This window comes from Carassius gibelio, chromosome A22, assembly GCF_023724105.1.
Source record: "Carassius gibelio isolate Cgi1373 ecotype wild population from Czech Republic chromosome A22, carGib1.2-hapl.c, whole genome shotgun sequence".
NCBI classification, from domain to species: Eukaryota; Metazoa; Chordata; class Actinopteri; order Cypriniformes; family Cyprinidae; genus Carassius; species Carassius gibelio.
The window spans coordinates 15,896,207-15,923,006 of NC_068392.1; the positions used below are offsets into that span (position 1 = coordinate 15,896,207).

Here is a 26,800-nt window from a genome sequence, read left to right on the forward strand (position 1 = left end):
CGAGAACGGATGGGAGAATGGCGGAAGGATTTTTTTTTTTTTGAGCTACTGGGATGGTGCCCCTTCTGGGAGTTGGTGCCCTACGCAGACTGCGTACTCTGCATGTAGGGAGCGACGGAACTGAACACCTTTAATATTCACAGACACTTGTCCATATCGAGATTTGATTAAATGTACTTTTGATTTATTCATTCAAAAATGGCTGAATTCCGTGATGTTCTGCTTTATATAGCATTTATATAGCTGAATTCCGCGATTCAATCCGCTTTGCAAACACAGACGGCTGAATTTATGAATGAAAGTGTGAAAGTTCTGACACAAAACGAACTTGTTACTTATCCTCACGTTTTTTAAAAGTGGGTAACGTATCACGTAGTAGACTAACGTTACACCACTGTAACGTTAGTTGTTTATCGTCGCAAAGTCTGTGCTTTCATTAAACCTTCATTTTTCTTCATAGATAGATAATCCATTTTTACCTTTTTCCTCCTGTGTCTCATGGTTCCCTCGCTTTGCGCACACTGAGAAAATTTTCCAAACAAATCAGTCTCTTGCCGCTCTGGCGTCCTCTCATGCTGCTGCATTCATTGCAGTCGGACATTGGAGATTTGCGCTCGTAAATTTTCAAATTGGCCATAACTTTTAATTTCGTTGCTGCCAACTGGGGTGGCAGCAGGGGTGGCAAAGCTTTCTTTTAGGGTGGCACTTGCCACCCCATGCCACCCCGGTAGATCCGCCCCTGCATGTCGCATCATTAAACTATTTTTAAACTAAATCATTAAACTAAACTTGTTTTTTTTTCTAACCTATGGTTCTCTAACCATAAATGCTACTGTAATTTGCCCCCTGACTAAGCATTTAAAGAATTTAGTAGAAGCATTTAAATAATCCCATGAATGCACTTAAAGAATGCAGAATCGAAAAGTTATAATCGAATCAAATTTAATTGTGAATCGAATTGAATTTAATCATTCTAAATTTGCAAAAATCGTTCTTGAATCGAATCGAAAACCTATGAATCGTAATCTAATCGAATCGCTGCCTTGCCAAAGATTCACAGCCCTAATACATACTAAATATGAATATGAATCCTTAAGCTATTCAATAGTTATTAAAAGACATACACAATAAGTGATTATAAACATGATAGTCAAATGTGTGGGTTACATATAAATGAATATAGAGTTAAGTGATGGACTGATATTCATTTATAAGTCATTTTGAGTTCATTTTGGTCCATTTATATCTAGAAAAGACAGTTTCTGTGCCATTCTCTGACATAAAAATTTCTGTGGAGACCAGAGGTTAAAAGGCTTACCTTAGGAATTTCAGTCTGGTTCTGCTAGGTGGGGGGAAGTCAATCCAAGGATCTTGTTTATTACTCTCATGGGTTCACATGTGATGTCCGGCATTGCATTACTTGCCCCAAATTTGACAATCTCTTCTACGAATTGAAATTGTCAATAATTGTTCTAATGGTGTTAATGTAGAAAGCTGTTCTGTGAAAGAGTTGGTTGGTTGGTTGGTTAACTTGTTTGTTACTTGTTACTTGACTTGTGGCACTAGGAATGATTTATGACCTCCTGTTGCCTTTCTAAGGAATTCGGCTCGTGTTTCAACCACAGTCCTGATCGACTCTTTAATTTGTCTGATTCGGGTCAGATACACTGTACTAATGATCTGAGTGGTCTGATAGGTTTTTATTCAGTGAACATATCTGCAATGTATTTTGGTCCTAGGTCATTGAGTGACTTATAGATGAGTAAAAGTATTTTAAAATCAATCCTTAATGTAACTGGAAGCCAGTGTAGGGAACTGAGGACTGGTGTGATATGCTCAGATTTTCTGGTTCTAGTCAGAGGAGCTGCAGCTGTCTAATGTTTTTATTGGGAAGGCCAGTGAGGAGATCATTACAATAGTCTACCCTGCTGGTGATAAAGGCATTAACAAGTTTCTCCAAGTCTTGGCTGGAAACAAAACATCTAATTCTTGCAATGTTTTTTTAAATGATAGTATGCTGATTTAGTTACTGCTTTGACATGACTACTGAAACTAAGGTCTGTCTCCAGAATCACACCAATATTCCTGACTTGATTTTTAGTTGTTTGTCCCATAGAGTCAAGGAATGCAATCACCTTGAAAACTTCATATTTGTTTCCAAATGCAATGACTAAAGTTTTTTCCTTGTTTAACTGAAGAAAGTTCTGGAACATCCAACTATTAATTTCAACAATGCTTTGGCAGAGGGAGTCAATGCGGCTGTAGTCATTTGGAGATAAGGCTAGGTAAATCTGGGTATCATCAGCATAGCTGTGATAGGCAATATGGTTATTTTACTTATTGGAAGCATATACAGGCTAAACAAGAGCGATGCAAGAATTGAGCCTTGTGGGACTCCACATGTCATGAACGTCCACTTAGACTTATGCTCTCCTAGACTCACATAATAACCTTCTAAGTATGACCTGCACCATTTGAGTACCATCCCAGAAAGCCCAGTTTCCCAGTCACTCTAGTAGTAAGTTATGATCGACAGTGTCAAATGCAGCACTGAGAACTAGCAACACCTGCACTGATATTTTGCCAGAGTCAGAATTTAAGCCAATATCATTTATTATCTTAATGAGTGCTGTCTCCGTGCTGTGATGTGGTCGGAAACAAGATTGAAAAATGTCCAGGTATCCATTTGAGTTTAAGTATTTATTCAGCTGATTAAAAACTAAATTTTCTATAATTTTGCCTATAAAAGGAAGATTACATATTAGTCTATAATGGCTCAAAATGATGTTATCAAGAGTGCTCTTTTTCAGGTGGGGCTTAACATCTGCTGTTTTCAGGGAGTTTTGGAAATGTCCCAGAAAGAATTGAAGTGTTCACAACTTCTAAGAGATCTGCTTCTAAACAGTTAAGCACACTTTTGAAAAAAGATGTGGGAAATGTGTCAAGATAACAGGTTGACGATTTTAGGTGCTGCACTATGTCTTCCAAAATTTTGCTATCAACTGCTTCAAAAATAGACATAGTATCTTTTCATTACTTGAGGATGGGCTAATCGCCTTCCTGATATTGATGTTTTTCTCAGAAAAGAAGGAAGCAAACTCATTGCATTTGCAGTCTAAGAGCATTTCACTGGGAATTTGACATGGGGGGGGGGGTTGTCAGTCTCTAAAGAATCAGTGGCAAAAAGAGTATGAATGTTGTTTAAGTTACTGTTTATAAGGTTTGTACTGACCAAATAACACTTTCTTACATTGATATGTTTAAATAGAGCAGCTACACCTCCACCTCTCCGTACAGTCCTGCAGAAACTCATGAAAGTAAAGTAAGGAGGGCTGCTTCATTGAGGATTGTTGCACTGCAGCTGTTTTGCCATGTTTTGTTTAGAAACATAAAATCCAGTGTGTTTATAAAGTCATTGATTAGAAATGATTTTTTTTTTTAGTGAGTGAATGTTTAAAGATGCTAACTTGATGGCTGTGTTTTGTGTCTTTACATCAATCTTAGTTTGATGCATAATACGATGCAGATTAGATGAGTTTGCCCTTCAGCTTGAGAAGGCCTTAAACTTAAACTTATCACATGATAAAACTGAAATAGAGAAAGCTACAGGCACACTGGGCTCCCTCTTATTCTGTAAACATTTGTGAATGTTGCTGCTATTATAGCAGGGAGCTGACACATATCACTGAGAGCTGCTATCAGTTGTTTTTGGCAGGGGCCACAGGCTTTGGTGGTTGGGGGCCCGCCATTTTTTTATATCTGCGGGCTTGCAGCTAATGAATTTAGTCCCATCATACATCTTCCATTTTCTTTGAGAAGCACAGAAGTGGAGATGCTGGAGAGAAGGATAATGTGTCTGCTGAGATGGGATGTGTCTCTGGTGTTTCCGGTGGCTGTAATATGTTGTCCTGGCTTCCCTGGCTGTTTTCCAGAAAGTCATCCTTGGGTGCTGAGTCTTGTAGCTGTTTTAATACATCACAGTCTGTCTGTGAGGAGCTCTGTGGGCAGGGCTCAGCCGGGATAGTCAGCAGTGCTTGTTGTGGCTGCATGGTGTTATCATTGTCCTTGTGGGATATGGCAACCTCATGATGACTCGGACCCGGTGTGTGTGTGTTGAATGGATTGACTCACTCTGCTGAAGGATGACGGAGTGAAAAGTATATATTGTCCTTAAGCACTCTAGAACCAAGTTTTCTTGGGTGGAGGCTTACCAGTTAAAACAGTTGTCTATGGCCTCAGAAAAGACTGAAATTATCGATGAAATTCACTTCTTTTATATTGCAAGATATTGGTAGCCATGTGTTCAGCCCAAGCATCAGTGAAAACATATTAGTTCCCCTTGCTGGGAGTTGTCCACAGATGAAAGACTGAACTTTTGAGTCTTTGAAGTGTTTCAAAAATTTCAATGAAGTCCTTCTTAAGGAGTTCGGACTGCTCTTTCCGAATATCATTCTTCACCACATGGATTATGATTCGATTTGCAGTCTTCATCAGAATGCTCTGAAGTTCCTTGTTTACATTAGAGACCATTGCTTGAGGAAGGCAGCATGTTGTTGTTGTCCTGCTACTAATGTTTCTGATAATAGAGTCAGCCACTATCAGAGTCCTGGGCTCGGCTGCGCTCTGAGCTGAATGCCGCTGTCTGCTCGACCTTGAACGCCTGTTAGTAGAGGTGTTAGCTGCTGGCTGATCCAATCCATGTTAAATCACATTTTGGGATTCCTGTCCCGCATTCATTAATGTTTCAAATCTGTTCTCAAAATGTATATAGGGGGTGGTAGAATAGCAGTATTCACAAGCCATGTCATAGTCGAATCTGGGGTAGAGGAAGCTAAGGCAGCAATTCAAGAAACTTGTGACAATCTGATGTCTCGTGTTCCTATGGGTCTCGCTCCCTGTTTGTGCCATTGATTTGTGTGGTGATGAGTTTTGGCTTGTTCCTCTACACTTGGTATAAACTGTTGAGATTCAGAAGATTCATGAGTCTCCATGACGTTGAGGAGTGTTCCGCCTGTTTTGGAAGTTCAGCAAGTAACTTTGTTCCAAGAATCACAATCCTTTGTAGAAGTTTGATCCAACAGGAGACATTTTCTCTCGCTTCTGTTTGAATGTAGGTAGTTTTTATCCCATCTCCGGAATGTAAGCTGCTGGCAGTGGGAGGCAAAGTCTTCTTTCTGTAGTATTATTCCAGTCACAAAGAGTTTTTAGTTTTAGAGTATGTGTCAAAAATCTGTTGTTTGAGCACTGTGCTGAAGTAAAAATTTTTAGAAAAATCTGAGAAAAGTACAGAAATAAGAAGTAAAGCAGAGAGCAGTAAATAATAACGTCTGAACGGTAGTGAAGCCGGAAGCAAAAAAAAAAAACAAAAAAAAAACATATATAATATCTTGAGTTTGAATTACGACTAGTCAAAACTAATTTGAAAATATCTTAAAATATTTTTCAATGAAGTCAATGGAAGATTATAGAATTGTAGACATCTGGAATGTGTTTTATGACCAGTCAAAATTACATTGTAGATATCTACACTTACACACAAAATCATCTCAAAATAATTGTCTCTGCAAGTATTCTCGTAAACACAGTCACACCATAAAAAATTATTGTGATTCTAACAGTAAAAGACTGTAAAAATACTACAGTAAATACCTTTTAATTGGTTATCAGTAAGTTTCCATACTATATACAGTGAATAACTGTGATTACATATAATGTAATTTTACAGTAAAATACTGTTAAAATCATGTTTTTTGGAATTGAAAAAGAAAAAGTAATTTTCTAGTTTACAGTGAAAAATAAAAACATAATTTGACACTCCCAGTATTTCCTGCATGGCACTTCATATGTTGTTTTTTCGTTGAAATAACGTTTCTTATTCATTTTTTTTCTTATCAGTTGTATTAATTAGGATTTTATCTTACATCTAAAGTTGTTAAATTAATGTTTATTGCATTATTTCAGTATCATGTGTGTTACCATGATGGAGTTTAGTGTTCCTGTGAATAACACTGTGCACCTATATAAATATATAAATCCCTTCTCAGCTTGTGGAATAGCTGTTTGTGATGAGCTTTGATTCATCACCACCTGTTTGGTGGTTATTAGTATTGCAATGGTTCAAAACAGGTATTAGCAGGCTACTTTAAGATGCTGGTTCATTAACATTACATCAGTTAATTAAATACGGTATTTTATAATGAATTTAATTTAAGTTTGTAAAACCAAAAATGTTGCTACCATATTTTTAACACTGAAGTTCTGGCAACCACAGCTGCCGGTATTTTACCGTAAATGTCAGATTTTTTTTTTTTTTACACTGCAGTTTTGTCTTAAGTGAACATATACAGTGGAGAAAGAAATTATTGCTGTGCATTATTACATTGGATCCGTGCAATCAGTCTTAAAGGGGCAGCAGCCTTTAAATACCTGCTGTTCCAGTAGTGGCACCTGCTGTCATAGAGTGACATTTGCGTCTCATTTACAAAGGTAAAATCAGACCATTCTGCTTTTACAAAAAAAAAAAAAAAAAAAAAAAAAAAAAATTATATAATCCAAATAACATGTATTTAGCATCTTCTTTTATATAGCAATTCAAATGGTTTACTCTGATTTAAAATAGAGCACAGACAATCTTTTTTTGTTTAAATTTGGATATTTCTTTTAGTTGTATGATTTTTTAAATTTGATTTAGGATTTTTTTTTCATGTTCAAGTTTCAATTTGACAAAGAAATATGCAGCATTTTTTTCTGAGAAATAATAAAAGGACACATTTTTATTTATAATTTGTCTTAAATCTCATTTGGTAATAAATAAACATAGAAATAAATTGTAATAAAACTGTTTGGTGTAAACTGTACTGTGAATGTTATTGCATCATAAGTTTATTGAATAGTAACATCTGGATATGCTACTAGTTTTTGCTGATAATGCTGATTTGTCCACAGTAAAGTGCATCCAATGTCTTTTTTTATTTTTTATTCCGAGCTAGTTAAATAGATTTTTGGCTATCAAAACCTGAAGAATGCTTGCCAGAAGGGCTACCAGGCAATTTGAAATTTTGCGACCCCTGAGGTGTGTTTCCCAAAAGCATCGTTAATAACAACATTGCTTGTGACCGCGGGAAACGAGCCCTGTCAATTTTGACTCAGCAATTCATTTGCGACTTTTTTCACTTAAAGTTTGGTCCATTCATTAAACAAATCTATTGTATAACCTGGATAACTGTACCAGCTGTTTTAGGTACTTTTATTAATTTTATGTTTTGCTTTTATGTGTTTTATTACTTTTATGTATTTGGTGTGTCTGGATTTGTTTTGAAACTTGGAATGCAACATGAAACGCCGCAGAATCCCATTCATTGTATTCAAATTTAATTTATATTGATTTGGAGATTTAAATGACGTAAAAAAAAATTGTTGTCCATAGAAATTCTGTGGAAAAATTGATGTTCTTAAAATAAAATGCAAAGAAAACACAAATCGTATGGCTGGTAGATGTCGGAAAGCATAAAAGCAAGACATCAATTTAATATGTTCCTTTGTGTTACAAAGCTAAAGTACTCTAAAGTATTTAGATGAAGTTACTAAACCTGAATAATCTAACAAAATATGTTACTGATTACTTTTCAAAGCTTGTATTTTGTAATCTATAGTGAAATACATTTTAAAAGTAATTTTCCAGCCCTGGAAATATGTAAAATCTCCGGGTCCACACCAACAAACCTTGTTCTTTTTCTGAGTGGGTCTCGAACTCGGGTCTCCGGCATGGGAGGTAGACGCACTATTTAATATAGATAAATAAAGATTAATTCTGATCTTATTCATCATATCTCACATGCACTGCAGCGTCGCAATTACTAGTTTAGAGCACTGACACCCTGTTGTAAAACAACTTGTTTCCAAATGTTTTAATGATGTTCGATTCTTGAGGGAATCGTTCTTTTGAGCCAGTTCTCAGGAAGTACCCGGGTGAGTTGTTCAAATCGAACTGAATCAAATTTTAGATCTGGGTTGATGATGCAGGATGCAAGGCTGAAGTAGCGGGTCTGACTCAAAAAGAACCGAACTGGTTTAATGAACTGTCTAAGTATTCAGAGGATTCTGATGAACAAGTTGACTGCATGTGTATCACCGATGACTTGAACGAGCTTGATACATTAAGTTTCTTTAATATAACATATAGGCTATATATGCCATGAATAATTTTATTGAAAAGTCCTGGATTTTTACTAAAACATGGAAAAACCTCAATTTGAGCAAGGATTATTCTGCATGCAGATCAAATTTTTAAGTTGTTTAAGTGAAATCAAGGATTTTATAAGACAATTTTATTTTTTTCTTTATATGTCAGATATGACTGAACAATATTGACTAACCTTGGCTACAACACATGCTAGATAAGAACTAAACGAATAGCACATCTGCGTTTGTGCAGTTGTGTGTGAATTAACACGCTGCACCTTTAATTATAATGCAAGGCGTGAACGCAGCAGTCTCATCTAACCCCAATCAAACACACCTGAACAAGCTAATCAAGGTCTTCCAGATTACTAGAAAGCTACAGGCAGGTGAGATTGATCAAGTTTGGAGTTTACATGATCTCCTTTAATCTTTAAAACAGAGTATTTTTTTGATGCAACGACACGTTTATTCATTTTATTTTCGTGTCTCTCATTGTCTGCTTTTCCTGATGCACTAATTCAACGCATTTCCCAGCAGAGATCACTGTGAGACCGCAGGTCGGGAGGATGACAGCACGAGTGTACCGCTCATTGATGGCTGTTTTATCATGTCTGTCTGGAAACTTGATCATAACAGAGGCCACATGTGAGAAGATCTGTTAACTGCATTATACTGCCTGAAGGGATTCAGAAATGTGTCTTTCGGTCTTTGAAAGTAACTCTACTATATTAGACCCAAATGTTTCAGGAGTCTGGACACAGAATAGGACCTACTTCTTTGATCGCTAGACATTCATTTCCTATTAGGTTTTATGCATATGCTTTATATTAACTTTTAAATCTTTGTTTAATCCTCAACAACAATTTGGTGCTAAAGTCTAATTTTTGTGGGTTTTTTTTTTTTTTTTTTTTTTTTTTTTTTTTTTTTTTAATGGGATAACTTGTAATCTGTAACTTATTGCATTTCCAAAGTTGGCTTCCCAGCAATGGTGTTCGGTTTCTGTCCGATGAAGCTAACTGTCGTGCCGTCTCGTCGAGGATGTTTCTTTGATGGAGATTGCCCTGGAGGAGAAAAATGCTGTATATTTGAGTCTGGGTCTGCGTGTGTGCCACCTGTTTCCAGTGAGTTAATAATTGATTCAAGCCCCACCCCAAAAAAAGACTGAAGTGTAATTAAATACTATAACTGTTATTTTTATAATATATAGTGGATAGAATTATTCAGCAGTCATGGATTAAGCCAGGACTGTGTCCACCCCCAACCTATGGAAGAAGATCGTGTACCTCATTCTGTAACGGTGACTCTGACTGTCCCAACAATGAGAAGTGCTGCAGCAATGGATGTGGTCATTACTGTACAGCTCCATATACAGGTGTGTGTTAATACTGATTTGGTTACTTGTTGTTGTTGTTAATAATAATGATAAACTCATTTTAGTTTTATGTTCTTAAAAGTATGTCTGAATTAATCACTTAGGACAGCTTTAAATAGTATTGCTGTAGGAAATAAAAAGTACTAATATAGTACTCATTCTGTAGGTAAAACATGCTATTCTTGCTTTGAGTGTTTCTTGCTGTATACTGAAGTGGAATACAGTGCATATGCATGGACTAAAGCTGACTATCTGTGTTCATGCAGTGAAGCCAGGTCAATGTCCCAAACCGAAGAAAACTCCAGAATGTGCTGAAAGCTGTTTCCATGATGGCCAGTGTCCTTTCACAAAGAAATGTTGCCCAACCACCTGTGGCCATGCATGTAGTGAAGCAAATGATCTAGAACATGATCAGGGAAGTGTTCACGCAAGTGTTCACGTAAGTGTTCAGTCAGATGATCATGGAAGTGGTTCTGGAAGTGCTCAGGGAAGTAGTTCTGGAAGTGGAAGTAGTTATGGAAGTGGAAGTGCTCAGGGAAGTGGTTCTGGAAGTGGAAGTGGTTCTGGAAGTGGAAGTGCTCAGGGAAGTGGTTCTGGAAGTGGAAGTGGTTCTGGAAGTGGAAGTGCTCAGGGAAGTGGTTCTGGAAGTGGAAGTAGTTCTGGAAGTGGAAGTGCTCAGGGAAGTGGTTCTGGAAGTGGAAGTGCTCAGGGAAGTAGTTCTGGAAGTGGATCAGATCAGGGAAGCGGTCAGGCTCAGGGAAGTAGCTCTGCAAGTAGTTCTGGAAGTGGATCAGATCAGGGAAGTAGCTCTGCAAGTAGTTCTGGAAGTGGATCAGATCAGGGAAGTAGCTCTGCAAGTAGTTCTGGAAGTGGTCAGGCTCAGGGAAGTAGCTCTGCAAGTAGTTCTGGAAGTGGTCAGGCTCAGGGAAGTAGCTCTGGAAGTGGATCAGATCAGGGAAGTAGCTCTGCAAGTAGTTCTGGAAGCGGTCAGGCTCAGGGAAGTAGCTCTGCAAGTAGTTCTGGAAGTGGATCAGATCAGGGAAGTAGCTCTGCAAGTAGTTCTGGAAGTGGATCAGATCAGGGAAGTAGCTCTGCAAGTAGTTCTGGAAGTGGTCAGGCTCAGGGAAGTAGCTCTGCAAGTAGTTCTGGAAGTGGTCAGGCTCAGGGAAGTAGCTCTGGAAGTGGATCAGATCAGGGAAGTAGCTCTGCAAGTAGTTCTGGAAGTGGATCAGATCAGGGAAGTAGCTCTGCAAGTAGTTCTGGAAGTGGTCAGGCTCAGGGAAGTAGCTCTGCAAGTAGTTCTGGAAGTGGACCAGATCAGGGAAGCGGTCCGGCTCAAGGAAGTAGTTCTGGAAGTGATCAGGGAAGCGGTCATGCTCAGGGAAGTGGCTTTGCAAGTAGTTCTGGAAGTGGAAGCAGTCAGGCTCAGGGAAGTAGTTCTGGAAGTGGAAGTAATTATGTTTTTGTGTCAATATAACAAATTATGATGGCTATTTCTAAATAAATGCATTACAAAATACTTTTGTAATGACACTTTCATTATAATATGAAACTGAGAATAAGAATAAATCTATAGATGCAAGAGGAAAAATGTACTGTTCTCTACACTGGCAGTTTTTTTTTTTTTTTTTTTTTTTTGGGGGGGGCGCGATTAATGAGAACTGAATGAAATTTAAATTGTCGCCAGAGGGCGCCCTTGCATAGAGTCTCCACGAGAGACTCTCTGATGACCTTTCGAGGAAATCCCTTATGTGGACAGACTTTAACTGAATAACACGCAGATATAAGTTTTACTGATGTAACATTTAAGAAGAGAAACTAGGACTGCGACAAATACAGGGTACACCTGTTTATGATCTCTTAAAATGAAAATCTCTAAATTTCACACTAGTTCTTTTGAGGTTGAAGATGTTTCCAAATGAACCGGGAGTCATCGTAGTTCTGTTTTTGAGCTTTTAATTCCTGACTAGTAACCATTGCAATAGTGACTTCCCAGCTATACTATTACTTTTTCTGTAGGTGAAACATGCTATTTGTGCTTTAAGTGTTTCTTGCTGTATACTGAACTGGCATACAGCGCATATGCATGGACTAATCTGTGTTCATATGGTGAAGCCAGGTCAATGTCCCAAACCAAATAACTTTAGTTATCCATCGTGGTGATGTTCTAGTGGAATGTTGCTGGAACGTGATGAGTATGTCCTAACGACCAAACTGGCATGTTGTGAGGACGTGACATTACTGGATCATATTGGTCACAGCAACGTACAAAGTATGTCCCAATGACCAAAATGCCACGTCCACCTTTATTTGTAATATTTTTATCTCACCATTATCATGAAAAACAAACTCAATCCACCTCTGGTGCAAAATAAACCTTATGAAATCTAATTATGGGTGATTCATAGTTAATGCATTCATTACATACATGCAATGCAAACCAATACAAAAACATTTCCTAATTGAAAATAGACAAAAGCACACTGCATTCGTTCACAAATCAACATTTATTAAGCACTACTTTCTACAAATGTTAAGCCAAAAAATTTTGAATGATGCACCTGTTCTTTAACCATGCAAAGCATTACCTAGTTATGAGCACAGAAAACCAAACGAATCAATGCCTAGATTACACTATAAAAACAACAGAAAATGTTTGTCTTCTTAAGGATGGGGATAGTTAATGACATTATCGGTGAAAATTATAAATAATTCAGTACACTTATTGTAACAACTCTACACAATTTGGTGCAAAAAATAAAGACATGATAAAAATATATGAAACAATTCAGCAGACACTGCATTTCTTTTCAAAAAAGTTAAAATTGTTTGCTGAGCGTCGTGTATTTGAGGCACCTGGTATAAATGTCTGGTGGTGATCTGCATTAATTACAGTTTTATTGTAATTAATGTAATTAACACTGCATGCAGGAAAAAAGTCTGCTAAATCGTGTGCACGATTACTATTTCATTCCCTCGATTTGCTTAATCGTACACTATAAATCTAGAGAACGAATTAGTAAATTGTGCGGATGGTTTAGCAAATCCATGAAATGTAAAAGTAATCATGCATGTTTTAGTACATCAAGGGAACGAATTAGTAAATTGTGCACAGTTTTTTTTTTTTTTTTTTCTTGCATGTAATTTGAGGGGCCCCGTGCTCTTTATCAGAGGATAAACCTAAACAATATTGCTATTACCTTAATTCTTGAGCTTCTCACCATATTAAAAATAAATAAAACCTTCATAAAGAGTAAATATATGAAAAATTAACAATATAGTGATTTCTAGCATCTCTCCTGTATTATCTGTCCCACCCCAAAAAATATGAACAGTTTTTAAGAAAATGAGCGTATTGACTTTCTCAGGAGAATCTGTGATCTCTGATAACTGAGTGTGGAGAAGACACTTTCAGACAGTGCTGAGGAGGCAGAGTTAGGTGCTGGACAGCGGTGAGAGAAGAGGAAGAGTGTCTTTCTTACCCCAGCAACAGAAGACAGGCTCTTCTGAGGGAAGGACATGAGGCTTGATGCAGGCTGCATCTGAAAACTGAAAAAAAAAAAAAGCCAAAATAAAGATGGCATCTGAAAGTTGTGGTCGGTGGTAATTTTTTGTGTAAATGTATGTTTCTGATCAAAGTTTTCCACTTTTTATTTCATTTCTAGCAAAACATTAATATTGCAGTAATGAAATATCCACTTAGTTATCACCAAAGCTCTCTATATTTTGCTGTAGATCATTAAACCATTACTCTGCCCCAGATGCCTGTCGGAAATCCATTTCATGAGGTGCCTTCGTTCAAAAACATTGTTGTTGTTTGTTTTCCTGAAAGCATTGTTAGCTTCATTAGTTCCACTGAACTCTATTTGTAACGATGGAACTTGTGACCATAGTTGGTTTTGGGAAATGCACCCCATATTAGAAATGATGGGGAAGAAAACCACAAATCAAATAATACGAATAATGCAAATTGCATGTAAACAGGAGTGAAGATCTTTGCTCTTGAGATGTAAACAACATAATGTGATTAATTCCTTATTCTGACTATTGGAAATAATCACATTATTTGTGCACATGGTACAGTTGTGCTACTTAATATTTTTGTGTATTTCATGAATTTTTTCTTAATGATTATTTTATAAATACAAAGTTCAAAACATTGGGAAAAAAAACTAATCATTACAAAACTATTTTCTGAAGACTGGAGTAAGTATGCTGAAAATACAGCTGCACATTACAGAAATAAATTATACTTTAAAATATATTTCAAACTTTTGACCAGCAGTGTACATTGCTACATTTAAATGTAAACACAACTTGTAATAAACAATGCACACATTATCAAAGAACTTACATTCTGGTGATAACTTCCTTCCCTTACTGTTGTCTTCTTTAGTCATTCCCAGACCTTATTTTTCATCTTTCCCTCAAATCTACACAAACATACAAAAATAAATTAAACAATTTTATAGACAATTTGGATGTCACCAATTGCAATGGTTATATAAATCACAATACTCAATTATGGCAATATATATTTAATCGGCACACAAGTATCGGGATAGTACTGAATCTGCAGATTAGCGAATCGTCCCAGTCCCAGTTAATATATTTGAACAATGAAACTCTCTTCAACATTCCCGCTTCAACATTCCCAATGGGACTAACTACCGACGTCTTTTGAGGATGTGCCCACGACATTTCTGGGACGTTATCCGCGATTCCCAAAAATGGAACTTTACCACGATGTCCTCACAACGTCGCCATTTAGTAAGGTCGAACTGACCAAATGATGATGAACTGGTGGCGTCCTCACAACGTTCTGTGTTTGCTGGGTTGTATCTATTTAAATATTAATAGTAAGCATTCATTAGATACAGGGATGTAAATAAATAAAGATACACATGAGTATCGCAATATTTTGTTTGGAAACACTGCATCAATTAAAAAAAACGGAATATATATTTCTGTTTATTATAAATCGATTTTTTTACAATTGATTTTCATTTGTCATTATTTTCTATTGATTAAGTCTTTCTTTACAGACTTTCTGTGTGGATACTGTTTTCATTTGTTGATCTGGTTTCATTTCAATTCATTTTCTTATAAATGCATTTGTTTAGTTTATTTCTTCTGTTTTCTAAATGGATATAAAGATATAAAAAGTTAATTCCTGTCTTTATTGTTTGTGGTTATACACTGGGGAATATACTAAGATTTTGTAGTAATGTGTTCTTAGTTGGTGGGCCCCTCCTATTATTCTGATATATATATAACTGCATGCTAGTAAAGGGGACAGTGGTTATAGTGTGTTCACATCAAAGACCAGGGGTCATCAACTATATTTGTCCAAGGGCCAGAATTTTTCTCTGCAGACACTGTTAGGGCCAGATACTAGTAATATAAAATAAAATTCGAATTGTATCCTAATATGTTATTATTTGATATTTTATGTTATTTTTTACATATTACCTGTACTGTAGCAAGCCACCAGGGGGCAATAGCGATATTTTAGGCTTCATATTTGTGAGGCTGTCAAGCTGTCCATCACTGTCACTAGACAGATCACTAAAAGGAAGGCCTTCTGAATTTGAATGAAAAGTGTCACTCTCAAAGAGCCTTAAGCGAAAAGTTGTTTTAATAAAGAATGGACTGATAAGTACGTATTCATAGTGCCTACTTTTAGAAATGCTGTACCTGTGTACCTCATTTGCAACGAAACTGTCGCTGTCGCTAAAGAGTACAATCTGAGGCGTCACCACAGCACAAAGCATGCAAGCTTCAAGGAGTCTAATCCTGAACAGTCAGAGGCCCATCAGAGAAAAGTTGCTGCTTTGAAATCTCAGTACTCCCATGCCAGCGGAATTATTAACCAAACTTCAACTGAACAAGACAGTGCAACAAGTGCGTCTCTGCAGGCTGCCTGGATACTCTCCAGGCATAACAAGCCATTTACCGATGCAGAGGTTTTTAAGGAGTGCATGGTGGCTGTTCTGGAGGAACTTGCCACTGACAAATCTACGGACAGGATAATTGCGTGTGTTAAGCAGATACCTCTGTCTGCTAAAACTGCTGTTCGCCGTGTCCATGTTTTAGCAGAGGATGTCCAACGACTTGTAATTGATGAGATCAAAGAAGCCAGATACCTATCGCTGGCTATTGATGAGTCCACCGACAATACTGACATTTCCCAAATGTGCGTTTTCGTCAGATTTTTTAATGGCAAAGATTTCAAAGAGGAGCTGCTGGCCTTGATTCCACTGGAGGGCCTGACCACTGGCGCTATTATCTTTGGTAAGCTAGAGGAACTATTTCAAAAGCATGGACTGTCATTTGAAAAAGTCCATGTCACAAAAAATGGTGTAAAGATGGTGCTTCTGCCATGATTGGCAGAAACAGGGGAGTAGTGAGCAGAATTAAGGCTGTCGCTCCCAGCATTAACGCACTTCACTGTCTCATTCACCTAAGAGTGCTGTGCGCAAAATTAAGTGGCGATCTTAAAGAGGTTATAGACAAAACAATGAAAATAATAAACTTCATCAGGGGGAATTCAAGCACACAGCACCGTTTATTCCGCAAATTTGTGCAGGAATCTGAAGGCTCTTATGATGACCTCTTACTCCACAACGACGTGCTCTGGCTCAGTAAGGGCAAAGCACTGGAGCGTTTCGTTGAACTCAGGGATCAAGTTGTAGATTTTTTAATGCAAATTCAATCAGAAGCGGCAGCTGACCACCTGCGCATCATTCAAGACACAGAATACATGTGCAACGTTGCATTTTTAACAGACATATTTTCTCATTTGAACGCACTAAATTTACAACTACAGGGGAAAGAAAAAACTGTGGTGAATATGGTGGAAAAACTTGATGCCTTTGGAAACAAACTGTATCTTTTCCACGAAGATTTGTTGTTGGGGAGGCTGCTACACTTTATCACACTTAAGACAGTGGGTCACAGCAAGGTCACAGAGAACATGAAGACATTTATCACACAGCTGAGGGAAAATTTCTCTGCCAGATTTGATGACTTTGCCATTTCCAGGGATGTCATTGGATTTGTGCGTGACCCGTTCACTATCAGCCCAGGTGGAGAATTCTCCGCTAATGTGAGGAAGGTGATGCTCCTGGACAAGGCGGCTATTCAAAGTGAACTGATTGACATCCAGGCCGCTGGTGACATGAAGGCAGCTCTCCGTGGTTCTGAAAGCTTGAGCGCCTTTTGGGTGGCTTGTCCCCAAGAGTATAAAACAAAAAACTCAAAAATGAACTCTATAAAAACGCATGAGAGGAACCGACAGTCAAACCAGTCTTTGGAGGACTGTTTGCATATGAGCCTGACAGCTGTCAAGCTGGATTTCAAAAAGATGGTGTAGGAGGGGAAATGTAACTTCTCCCATTAAGCAAACGTAGGTATTTTAGTCTGAGATTTTCTCGGTTTTATTTCATTTGTGTTTATTGGTTGGATCACAGGCTACTTTAATTGTATGTAAATAGTAACATTTCTAATAACTGAGGCCTGTCGCTTTTATTTGTCATTAGAACTATTTGCTGATGTGCAAGGCTTGCAATTACCATGTTCCTCTCTGTTATGTTGATGGATGTTATTGAGACACCGCTATTGTGCGCAAATCCCAGACATTTGTGAAAAAATGAGCACGTGAAACAATAAACGATGTTCAATGAGAGCAACGCTTTTATCATTATTCTTGACTGAAGGCAGGCTATGGCACAAGCTACTTTTCAGAAGGCTTTTTTTTCGATAGATTTAAAAATAATTAAATATGGAACGGACCCGAATAATCGAATATTCGTACGGTGGGTTGGTATTCGACTAGAAAATGTGACATTCGAATATTCGTTTTTTTTTTTTTTTTTTTTGGCACACCTGGGATTCCACGAGAAACAACCCCCCCCCCCCCCCCCCCCCCCTCTGAGCCTGTGTTTTGTTGCTTTGGCATTGTGGAAAATAGAATAATAGAAACAAAATGTATTAGCATTTTTATCCGTTATCAATCTAAATTAATCTCGTTTTTAATTTAACTTAATTTTGTTTTGTCTTCATTTAAATTTCGTTTTTTCTTTATTTAAATTTCGTTTTTTCTTTATTTAATTTTCGTTTATCTTTATTTAAATTTCGTTTTTTCTTTATTTAAATTAATTTTTTTCTTTATTTAAATTTATTTTTTCTTTATTTAAATCTGCCCTTATTGTGCCAATTTGTTAGTCAGAAAAATATTAGACTACCTTAAAAGTATTGCTTAATTTAACATACATGTGTGTGTGCGTTTTATATCACTAGTGCATTGTCCGTTCTTGGAGCATAAGCCATCCCCGCGTGAGGTGCGCTGCTTCCCGCTCGCGCTATTCTGACTGTAGTTTACTAAAAGTTTATTAATTCTGAATGTGTCGTGTCTCGCGTGTCCATCTATATTGCACCAAATGCGACACGGCACTCCCTTGTGAAGTCAACTGGATGAACGGTTCTTGAAATAATAAAAATGCAAATGTGGTACCTGTACTCACTCACATCATTAACACATCCCTCCACACTGGTGTTTTTCCCTCATCATTTAGACAGGTCATATAATTCCACTACTTAAGAAACCCACCCTCAACCCATCTCTTTTAGAGAACTACAGACCAGTTTCCCTTCTTCCTTTCACTGCAAAAACACTTGAACGAGCTGTGTTCAACCGAGTTTCTTTCTTTCTCACACAGAACAACTTTGTTGACAGCAACCAGTCTGGCTTCAGAAGTGGACATTCAACTGAGACTGCCTTGCTCTCAGTTGTAGAAGCCCTAAGACTGGCAAGAGCGGAATTAAAATATTCAGTACTTATCTTGCTTGATCTTTCCACTGCTTTTGACACGGTTAACCACCAGATCCTTCTGTCAACCCTACTGGTAAAGGGCATCTCAGGAACCGCACTCCAGTGGTTTGAGTCTTACCTATCCTTCAAAGTATCTTGGAGAGGTGAGGTGTCCAAGTCACAACATCTAACTACTGGGGTGCCTCAGGGCTCAGTTCTTGGACCACTTAATAACAATAATTCCTTACATTTATATAGCGCTTTTCTAGACACTCAAAGCGCTTACATAGTCAGGGGTTATCTCCTCATCCACCACCAGTGTGCAGCATCCACCTGGATGATGCGACGGCAGCCATATTGCGCCAGAACGCCCACCACACACCAGCTTACTGGTGGAGAGGAGACAGAGTGATGAAGCCAATCAGCAGATATGGGGATTGTTAGGAGGCCATGATGGTCAGAGGCCAATGGGCGAATTTAGCCAGGATGCCGAGGTCACACCTCTACTCTTTTCGAAAGACATCCTGGGATTTTAATGACCACAGAGAGTCAGGACCTCGGTTTAACGTCACATCCGAAGGACGGTGCTTGTTGACAGTATAGTGTCCCCATCACTACACTGGGGCACTAGGACCCACACAGACCACAGGGTGAGCACCCCCTGCTGGCCTCACTAGCACCTCTTCCAGCAGCAACCTAGTTTTCTCAGGAGGTCTCCCATCCAGGTACTGACCAGGCTCAGCCCTGCTTAGCTTCAGTGGGAAACTGGTCTTGGGCTACAGGGTGATATGACTTCTCTTCTCTGTCTACATAGCAGTGGTATTAAAAGCCATGTTTCTGAATGACAGAACCTAATGATGCCATGCTGATAACACCACTCTACCTTTCATTCCATTATGATGATCCGACGGTAGCTACTCGCATCTCAGCTTGTCTAACAGAAATTTCTTACTGGATGAAGGGACCATCAACTTCAACTCAACCTGGCCAAGATAGAACTGCTTATGGTTCCAGCATACCCATTGTTTCATCACAATTTCACCATCAAGTTGGGCACATCAACCTTAAGGCCGGCGACACACTGGATACATGGCGTAAGCGTCTCAGCTGCGTGGCGTGTCCATTTTTAATTCGGCTCCCATGTTAACAGGTTAAAGCTTGCAGACTGCCTGCGTGAGATGCGCGTCTCAGAGCCGTGCGGAAAATGTGTGCATGCTAGAAATAGAACCAATGCCTATTTTTCCCGCTCGTGTTGGAAGCATTTCCAGGAAAAATAGAATAGGAAAATATGTTTATATGTCATTTTGTACACAAATGCATATTAATTCATGACATTTTGATGTTTGAAAGTCTATAGGTTGACATAAATTCAGATATAAATGTAATTAAATAAATGAATAATTATCGATTTTCAAGTATTGCACCTGCCAAACATAGTCTTTTTTGCCATCAATACTGTTGACAGTGTCATTAATCAATATGCTTTATATTTATGCTCATCATGAAGTATAGATATTGTTGTCTTGAAGACAAGAGCCTGGTCTGTCGGCGGCCTCCCTCCATGACACCTACAGCAGCAGCAGCGCGCCAGCGCCGTGTCAGGCACGGTTCTGGTGTGTAAAGACACAGAAAACGCGAAGCAGCCGCCACACTCACGCCACGCAGCCAGTGTGTCACCGGCCTAACTACTTCAAAAACAGTCAGAAACCTTGGAGTTATGATTGATGATCAGCTAACATTCTCATTCACATTGCTAAAACTGTCCGGTCCTGCAGATTCGCTTTATTCAACATTAAGAAGACCAGGCTCTTTCTTTCGGAACATGCTGCACAACTCCTTGTTCAAGCTCTTGTTCTGTCCAGGCTGGACTATAGCAATACTCTCTTGGCAGGTCTTCCAGCCAGTTCAATCAAACCTTTACAATTAATCCAGAACACTGCAGAAAGATTAATTTTTAATGAGCCGAAGAGAATACTCATCACACCTCTGTTTATCAGTTTACACTGGCTACCAATAACTGCTCGCATAAAATTCAAGGCATTGAAGTTTGCCTACAAAACCAACACTGGGTCTGCACCCATTTACCTAAATTTGTTAGTTCAGACATATGTGCCTTCTAGAAGCTTGCATTCTGCAAGTGAACGTCGCTTTATTGTGCCATCACCAAAAAAGAAGAAAGTCACTTTCATGGACTTTTAAATTTAATGTCCCCTCCCGGTAGAATGACCCCAACTCAATCCGAGCAGCTGAGTCCTAAGCCATCTTCAAGAATATTCCATCTTTATTTGACTCTCTAACTTTAGCATTCACTGTTCTAATTCAATTCTTATATATATATATATATATATATATATATATATATATATATATATATATATATATATATATATATATATATATACGTGCTAGGAAACACTTGTATGTTTACTGTGTTGAGATGTGCCACGAATGGTCTCATACTCTATCTTATACGTTGCAAGTTTTGTTCGCTTGCTTAGACCTTTGTTGTGATAAACATCAAAGTGCGTTCAGCTGAATTCATATTCTGTTTTATTGGATATAAAAAAGATAAGTATATTGCAGCAGCCCTCCAGTTCAGTCCTCCTTGTGTGAAGACCGAAGAGTGTAAAGACCATCGCGTCTACCGTGCAACTCCACCGGGCAGTGACACCGACAGGGAATATAAGTATTGTTTTGATTAATCTCTTTCTCCTTCTCCTTGTTTCATTTCTGTTTCAGTTGTTTTTTTGTATATAATCAATTCTTACTATGTGTTTCCAGATCCCTACTATCACTACCACTCGCAAACCACACATCACACAATGTAGGCAGCACAATCTTAACAACCTGCGCACTTTGCCTATATCTGCTAATACACTAATTTATTTTTCTATTGGTCTCTGGAATTGCCATTCTGCTGTAAACAAAGCTGATTTTCATTACTTCTATTATTAGTCATTCAAAGCTTAATCTCATGGCCCTAACAGAGACCTGGATCAAACCAGAGGACACTGCTACACCTGCAGCACTCTCCAATAATTTCTCATTTTCCCACTCCCCCGTTTGACTGGAAGAGGTGGAGGTACTGGTCTGCTCATCTCTAATGATTGGAAATGTAATCCTTTACCATATTTGGGTATCAACAGTTCCTTTGAATCTCATTCAGTTACTGTTACCTACCCTTTTAAAATACATTTTTTAGTTGTCTATCGACCCCCAGGACCACTGGGTAACTTTTTGGATAAATTAGATGTGTTGCTCTCAACCTTTTCTGAGGATGGTACTCCCCTAGTTATGCTTGGAGATTTCAACATTCATATAGATAAACCTCTGTTTGCTGATTTCCAAACTCTGCTTGCCTCTTTTGATCTCAACCGAGTGTCAACTACTGCTAATCACAAATCAGGCAACCAACTGGACCTTATTTATACGCTACACTGCTCTACTGATCATATTCTGGTTACTCCACTGCTCACGTCGGATCACTTCCTCCTCACTTTAACCTCAATATGGTCCCTGACACATCACCCCTCCACATGTCATCTTTCGATGTAACCTACGCACACTTTCACCCTCCCAACTATCTACAATGGTTTCATCTTAACTTCCTTCCCTTAAACTGTTAGCTTCTTTTGATGCTAACTATGCTGTTGATACTTTCTGCTCCCCCCTACATCTTGTTTAGACACTGTTTGCCCCTTATCTTCTAGGCCAGCCCGTAACACCCCTTCTGCCCCTTGGTTATCTGATGTTCTACACGAACACCGTTCTAAGCTTAGAGCTGCTGAAAGGGTGTGGTGCAAATCCAAAAATACTACTAACCTTAATGTGTATCAGTCACTCCTACCTTCCTTCTATGCCAATGTCTCCACTGCTAAAATGACATGCTACCATAACAAAATTAATAATTCGTCTAACTCTTGCATGCTTTTTTAAAACATTTTCCTCACTTATTTGTCCTTCTCCTCCCCCTCCTAATTCATCTCGAATAGCTGATGACTTTGCCACGTTTTTCATTAATAAAATTAAACACATCAGTGCACAATTTCCCACACCACAATCAGTCAAGCTCATATCACCAGCAAACATATACTCATTTACATCCTTCTCTTCATACTCTGAGGCAGAAGTCTCAAAACTCATCCTTTCTAATCACCCTACTACTTGCCCGCTTGATCCTATTCCATCTCATCTCTTTCAAGCCATTTCTTCTGCAGTTGTACCTGCACTCACTCACATCATCAACACTTCCCTCCACACTGGTGTTTTCCCCTCATCATTTAGACAGGCACGTATAACTCCACTACTTAAGAAACCCACCCTCAACCCATCTCTTTTAGAGAACTACAGACCAGTTTCCCTTCATCCTTTCGTTGCAAAAACACTTGAACGAGCTGTGTTCGACCAAGTCTCTACATTTCTCACACACAACAACCTCCTTGCCAGCAACCAATCTGGCTTCAGAAGTGGACATTCTACTGAGACTGCCTTGATCTCAGTTGTTGAAGCTCTAAGACTGGCAAGAGCGGAATCCAAATCTTCAGTACTTATTGGGACGAGTGGGGCGGGGCCGAGGGACGTGAGAACGAGGAGCAAGGCCGGTGGAGTGATTGGAGATGAGCTACACCTGCGACCCACCACCGGTCTCGAGTCCCACGTAGGAGATGGAAGGATATAAAACTGGAGCGACGACAGTGAAGGACGAGAGAGGACCAGGCCTGGGCTTTATTTTATGTTTTGGCTTTTATTTGTGTGCGTCAGTCGTCCGTGAGGGGCTGATGCGCTGTTTTGTGTTTATTTTGAGTTATTAAAGTTTCATTTTGATTGTCCGCTGGTTCCCGTCTCCTTCTTCCTGATGATTATGGAGTTTTTATTATTACAGTGATGCTGGAACCTGGGAAAAGGAGGGACGCGCTGCTGAAGATCCCTCCCCGCTGTGGTGAATCCGCGGTGCCATCGAGCATGCGAGGAGGGTGCCGCCATGGACGCTTGAGGCGGTGGGCTGGAGTGAGTTGCTGGGGACGGGCGAGCTCGCTGCCGGCCGCCTGCGATGTTGAGGGGCGGCTGCCGTCCGTGAGGGAGCGGAGGAGTCGGCGCCGTTCGCCAGAGATCCAGAGCCTGCTGCCGTCCGCCTGAACGGGGAGGAGCAGAGAACGGGGGACTCCTGCCGGCTTCCCAAAACCGGAGGAGCCATTGCCGTCCACCGGGCGGCAGAGGAGTGTCGTGCTCTCCGCCGAGGGCCGTCCAGTGCCACCGCCAGGCACCGCGGAGGAGATCACCCAGTTGGTGAAGGGCCGAGCAGCAGTGCGTCTGGGAACTGGAATTTTTCCTCTCTCCCCTCTCTCGTCTCTGTCGCTCCTCCTTCCATCTCCTTTTCTCTCGCCTCGTCTGTCCTACCCCCAGGTTCCCGCATGTCCCCGTGAGCGGTCCCCCCCAGAGGGAGGGGGTGGGGGGAGCAGAGCGCAGTCTCGGGAGTACCCCCGGCCTGCGAGGGGCGATGGGGGTATGTGACGAGTGGGGCGGGGCCGAGGGACGTGGGAACGAGGAGCGAGGCCGGTGGAGTGATTGGAGATGAGCTACACCTGCGACCCACCACCGGTCTCGAGTCCCACGTAGGAGATGGAAGGATATAAAACTGGAGCGACGACAGTGAAGGACGAGAGAGGACCAGGCCTGGGCTTTATTTTATGTTTTGGCTCTTATTTGTGCGCATCAGTCGTCCGTGAGGGGCTGATGCGCTGTTTTGTGTTTATTTTGAGTTATTAAAGTTTCATTTTGATTGTCTGCCGGTTCCCGCCTCCTTCTTTCCGATGATTATGGAGTTTTTATTATTACACTTATCTTGCTTGATCTTTCCGCTGCTTTTGACATGGTTAACCATCCTGTCCGATCCTGCAGATTTGCTTTATTCAACATCAAGAAGATCAAGCCCTTTCTTTCAGAACATGCTACACAACTCCTTGTTCAAGCTTTTGTTCTGTTCAGGCTGGAATTATTGCAATGCCCTCTTGGCAGGTCTTCTAGCCAATTCTATCAAACCTTTACAATTAATCCAGAACGCGGCAGCAAGATAAATTGTTTTTATTAATAATAAAAATAATACATGTATGATAAATGTTCCCTCCTGGTGGAATGACCTCCCCAACTCAATCTGAGCAGCTGAGTCCTTAGCCATCTTTAAGAATCGGATTAAAACCCATCTCTTCCATCTTTATTTGACCCTCTAACTGTAACACTCACTATTCTAAATCTTTTTTTTTTTTTTTAAATCTAACTACCTTTGTAATCTTTTTGTATTCTATTTTCTTTTCATTTATTATGCAATTGTGTATGCAAATGGTATGTTTTTTGTGTGTGTAAAGACCTCTAACTCTAGCTTGCTCTATTCTTTTTTTATTCTATCTGTTTTCTTTTTTTCTATAATATTATTTAAAAGCCCATGCTACGTGTACTGTGTTAATATAACTGAGACTTGTTATAGCACTTATATATCATTGCTCTTTTTGTTGTTTTTGATTGCTAACAATGTCCTCATTTGTAAGTCGCTTTGGATAAAAGCGTCTGCTAAATGATTAAAAAAAAAAATATATATATATATATATATATATACACATTAAATGTAATGTGTGTATATATATATATATATATATATATATATATATATATATATATATATATATACTCTAACTACCTTTCTATTTTTTTCTACTCTATCAATTTTCTTTTCATTTATTATAAATAAGACCTCTAACACTTGCTTGCTCTATTCTTTTTCTATTAAATCTGTTTTCTTTTTATTTATTATATTATTTAAAAAGCCCTTGCTACGTGTTCTCCGTTTAAGCTAACTGGACTTATTATAGCATTTATATATCATTGCTCTTTTGTTGTTTTTGATTTGCTTCCATTGTTCTCACTTGTAAGCCACTTTGGATAAAAGTGTATGCTAAATTTCTAAAATGTAATGCAAAGTAAATGTAATGTAAAACACTGCAAACTATTTTCACTTAAAGCGGGCATGCTATTGCGTGACAGGACCAGTTGCGTTTCCACTGTCACTTTCGGGGCTTGAACGCTTCCTCGGGGCCAATGGCCAGGGTTTTTTGGCCCGACGAAAACCTTGGGCCAAAGCGGGCCAGCTGGGGCTGGAGGAGGGGTTATGAACAAAGGCGCAGTTTCTCTGAGTCTGGAGAGCGTCAGCGCTGCAGATTATTTCAGAGAGATAACAGCTTTAACACCGGTATTAAAGACTTTTTAAAATAAATTGAGATCAAAACTCACTCTTAGTCAGCAGCGAGTGATTGAAATAACTTGATCCAATGTGGATTATAATCACTAAACAAGGCAGAAATATTTATAAGCGATGTAAAAGACATAAAACATAATGGATAAACAAAAGGATAAACATAATGTTACCATAGTAAACATGATAAATGCAACCACTTGGAGAAATCAGACGTCAGCTTTTTATTCTCTATCACAATTGTGTATTTATTTAGCAACATATTTATCTGTCGTCTTGTCTCGAGAGTTTAGCTCCACGTAGCATAGCCTATAATCAAATATTATAATGATTTTTGTTCGGGAGCTTTTATAAAAATATAGAGTCTGTGCTGCGGATCATTTCTATAACACCAGCATTAAACACTTTCGAGCTCAAAACTCACTTTCAGTCAGCAGGAGTGATTGCAATAACTTGATCAGATGTGAATTACAATCACCATACAAGGCAGAAATATTTATAAACCATGCAAAAGACTATGAACGCTGGGCATTAACATTACCACAGTAAACATGGTAAATATGACCATTTGAGGAAATCAGATGTCAGCTTCTTATTCTCTACCACAATCGTTTAACTATTTAGTAACTTATATTATCTGTCATAAGTATCGTCTCGAGAGTTTAGCTCCATGTAGCCATTCATAAAAATATAATGTTTTATGTTCGGGAGCTTTTATAAAAATAGACATATTATCATTCATTCTAAATGTGACTTATAGGCCACTGTGGCTACAAATAAACAGAAACAGACTCAGCTGAATAATCAGGCTATTTTCATAAGCGTTAGAAAATAAATAAATAAAATAGAAATAATTTTATTTCTGTGTGATTAATTTTGAGTCCTGATAAATTAATTAATTATGATCAATCTATCACTTATTCTACTTTAGTAAAACATAGATGCTTTTGAATTTGAATATTTACCAAAGCATGCAAACAAACGGCCGCTTTAATCATGTTCGTGTGTGATCCCGCATGTTCCAGTGACTTATTTTTTTGTTTTCTGATAACTTCACTTTGGCGGTGAAATGATGAGGTTGCGTGACGTTGTTCCTGAGAGGCGTATAAAGGGCATGTTTTAGTGACGCGCAGCGGAGCCTGTCCCGTTTTAAGCCCTGGCTCACACTGGCCCGACAGTGGAAATGCGGCTA

General features: G+C 38.9%; 2 protein-coding genes across 26 annotated transcripts in view; one reads left to right on the top strand and one right to left on the bottom strand.

Moving 5' to 3' along the window:
• Window positions 1-26,800, bottom strand: part of LOC127942625 (uncharacterized) — an 82,496-nt gene that overhangs the window by 12,599 nt on the left and 43,097 nt on the right. The gene's annotated exons all lie outside the window — the stretch shown is intronic.
• Window positions 8,592-11,072, top strand: LOC127942622 (uncharacterized). Of its 19 annotated transcripts, none has more exons than XM_052538474.1 (7): window positions 8,592-8,826; window positions 9,153-9,302; window positions 9,389-9,553; window positions 9,820-10,155; window positions 10,210-10,239; window positions 10,270-10,304; window positions 10,431-11,072. In XM_052538474.1, the coding sequence occupies exons 1-7, from the start codon at window positions 8,748-8,750 to the stop codon at window positions 11,028-11,030; spliced, it is 1,395 nt and encodes a 464-aa protein (XP_052394434.1). In that variant the 5' UTR covers window positions 8,592-8,747; the 3' UTR covers window positions 11,031-11,072. The 19 variants fall into 19 exon arrangements, with proteins under 19 accessions (XP_052394434.1, XP_052394435.1, XP_052394430.1 ...); XM_052538475.1 differs by having other exon boundaries at window positions 9,820-10,107; XM_052538470.1 differs by having other exon boundaries at window positions 9,820-10,239.

What these genes read in the sequence shown, in the direction of transcription:
- LOC127942622 (XM_052538455.1), top strand. Translation starts at nt 8,748, where the DNA reads ATGACAGCACGAGTGTACCGCTCATTGATGGCTGTTTTATCATGTCTG. An exon ending in GATCATAACAGAGGCCACAT is followed by an intron (nt 8,827 to 9,152) that starts GTGAGAAGATCT and finishes GCATTTCCAAAG; the next exon opens with TTGGCTTCCCAGCAATGGTG. An exon ending in CTGTACAGCTCCATATACAG is followed by an intron (nt 9,554 to 9,819) that starts GTGTGTGTTAAT and finishes GTGTTCATGCAG; the next exon opens with TGAAGCCAGGTCAATGTCCC.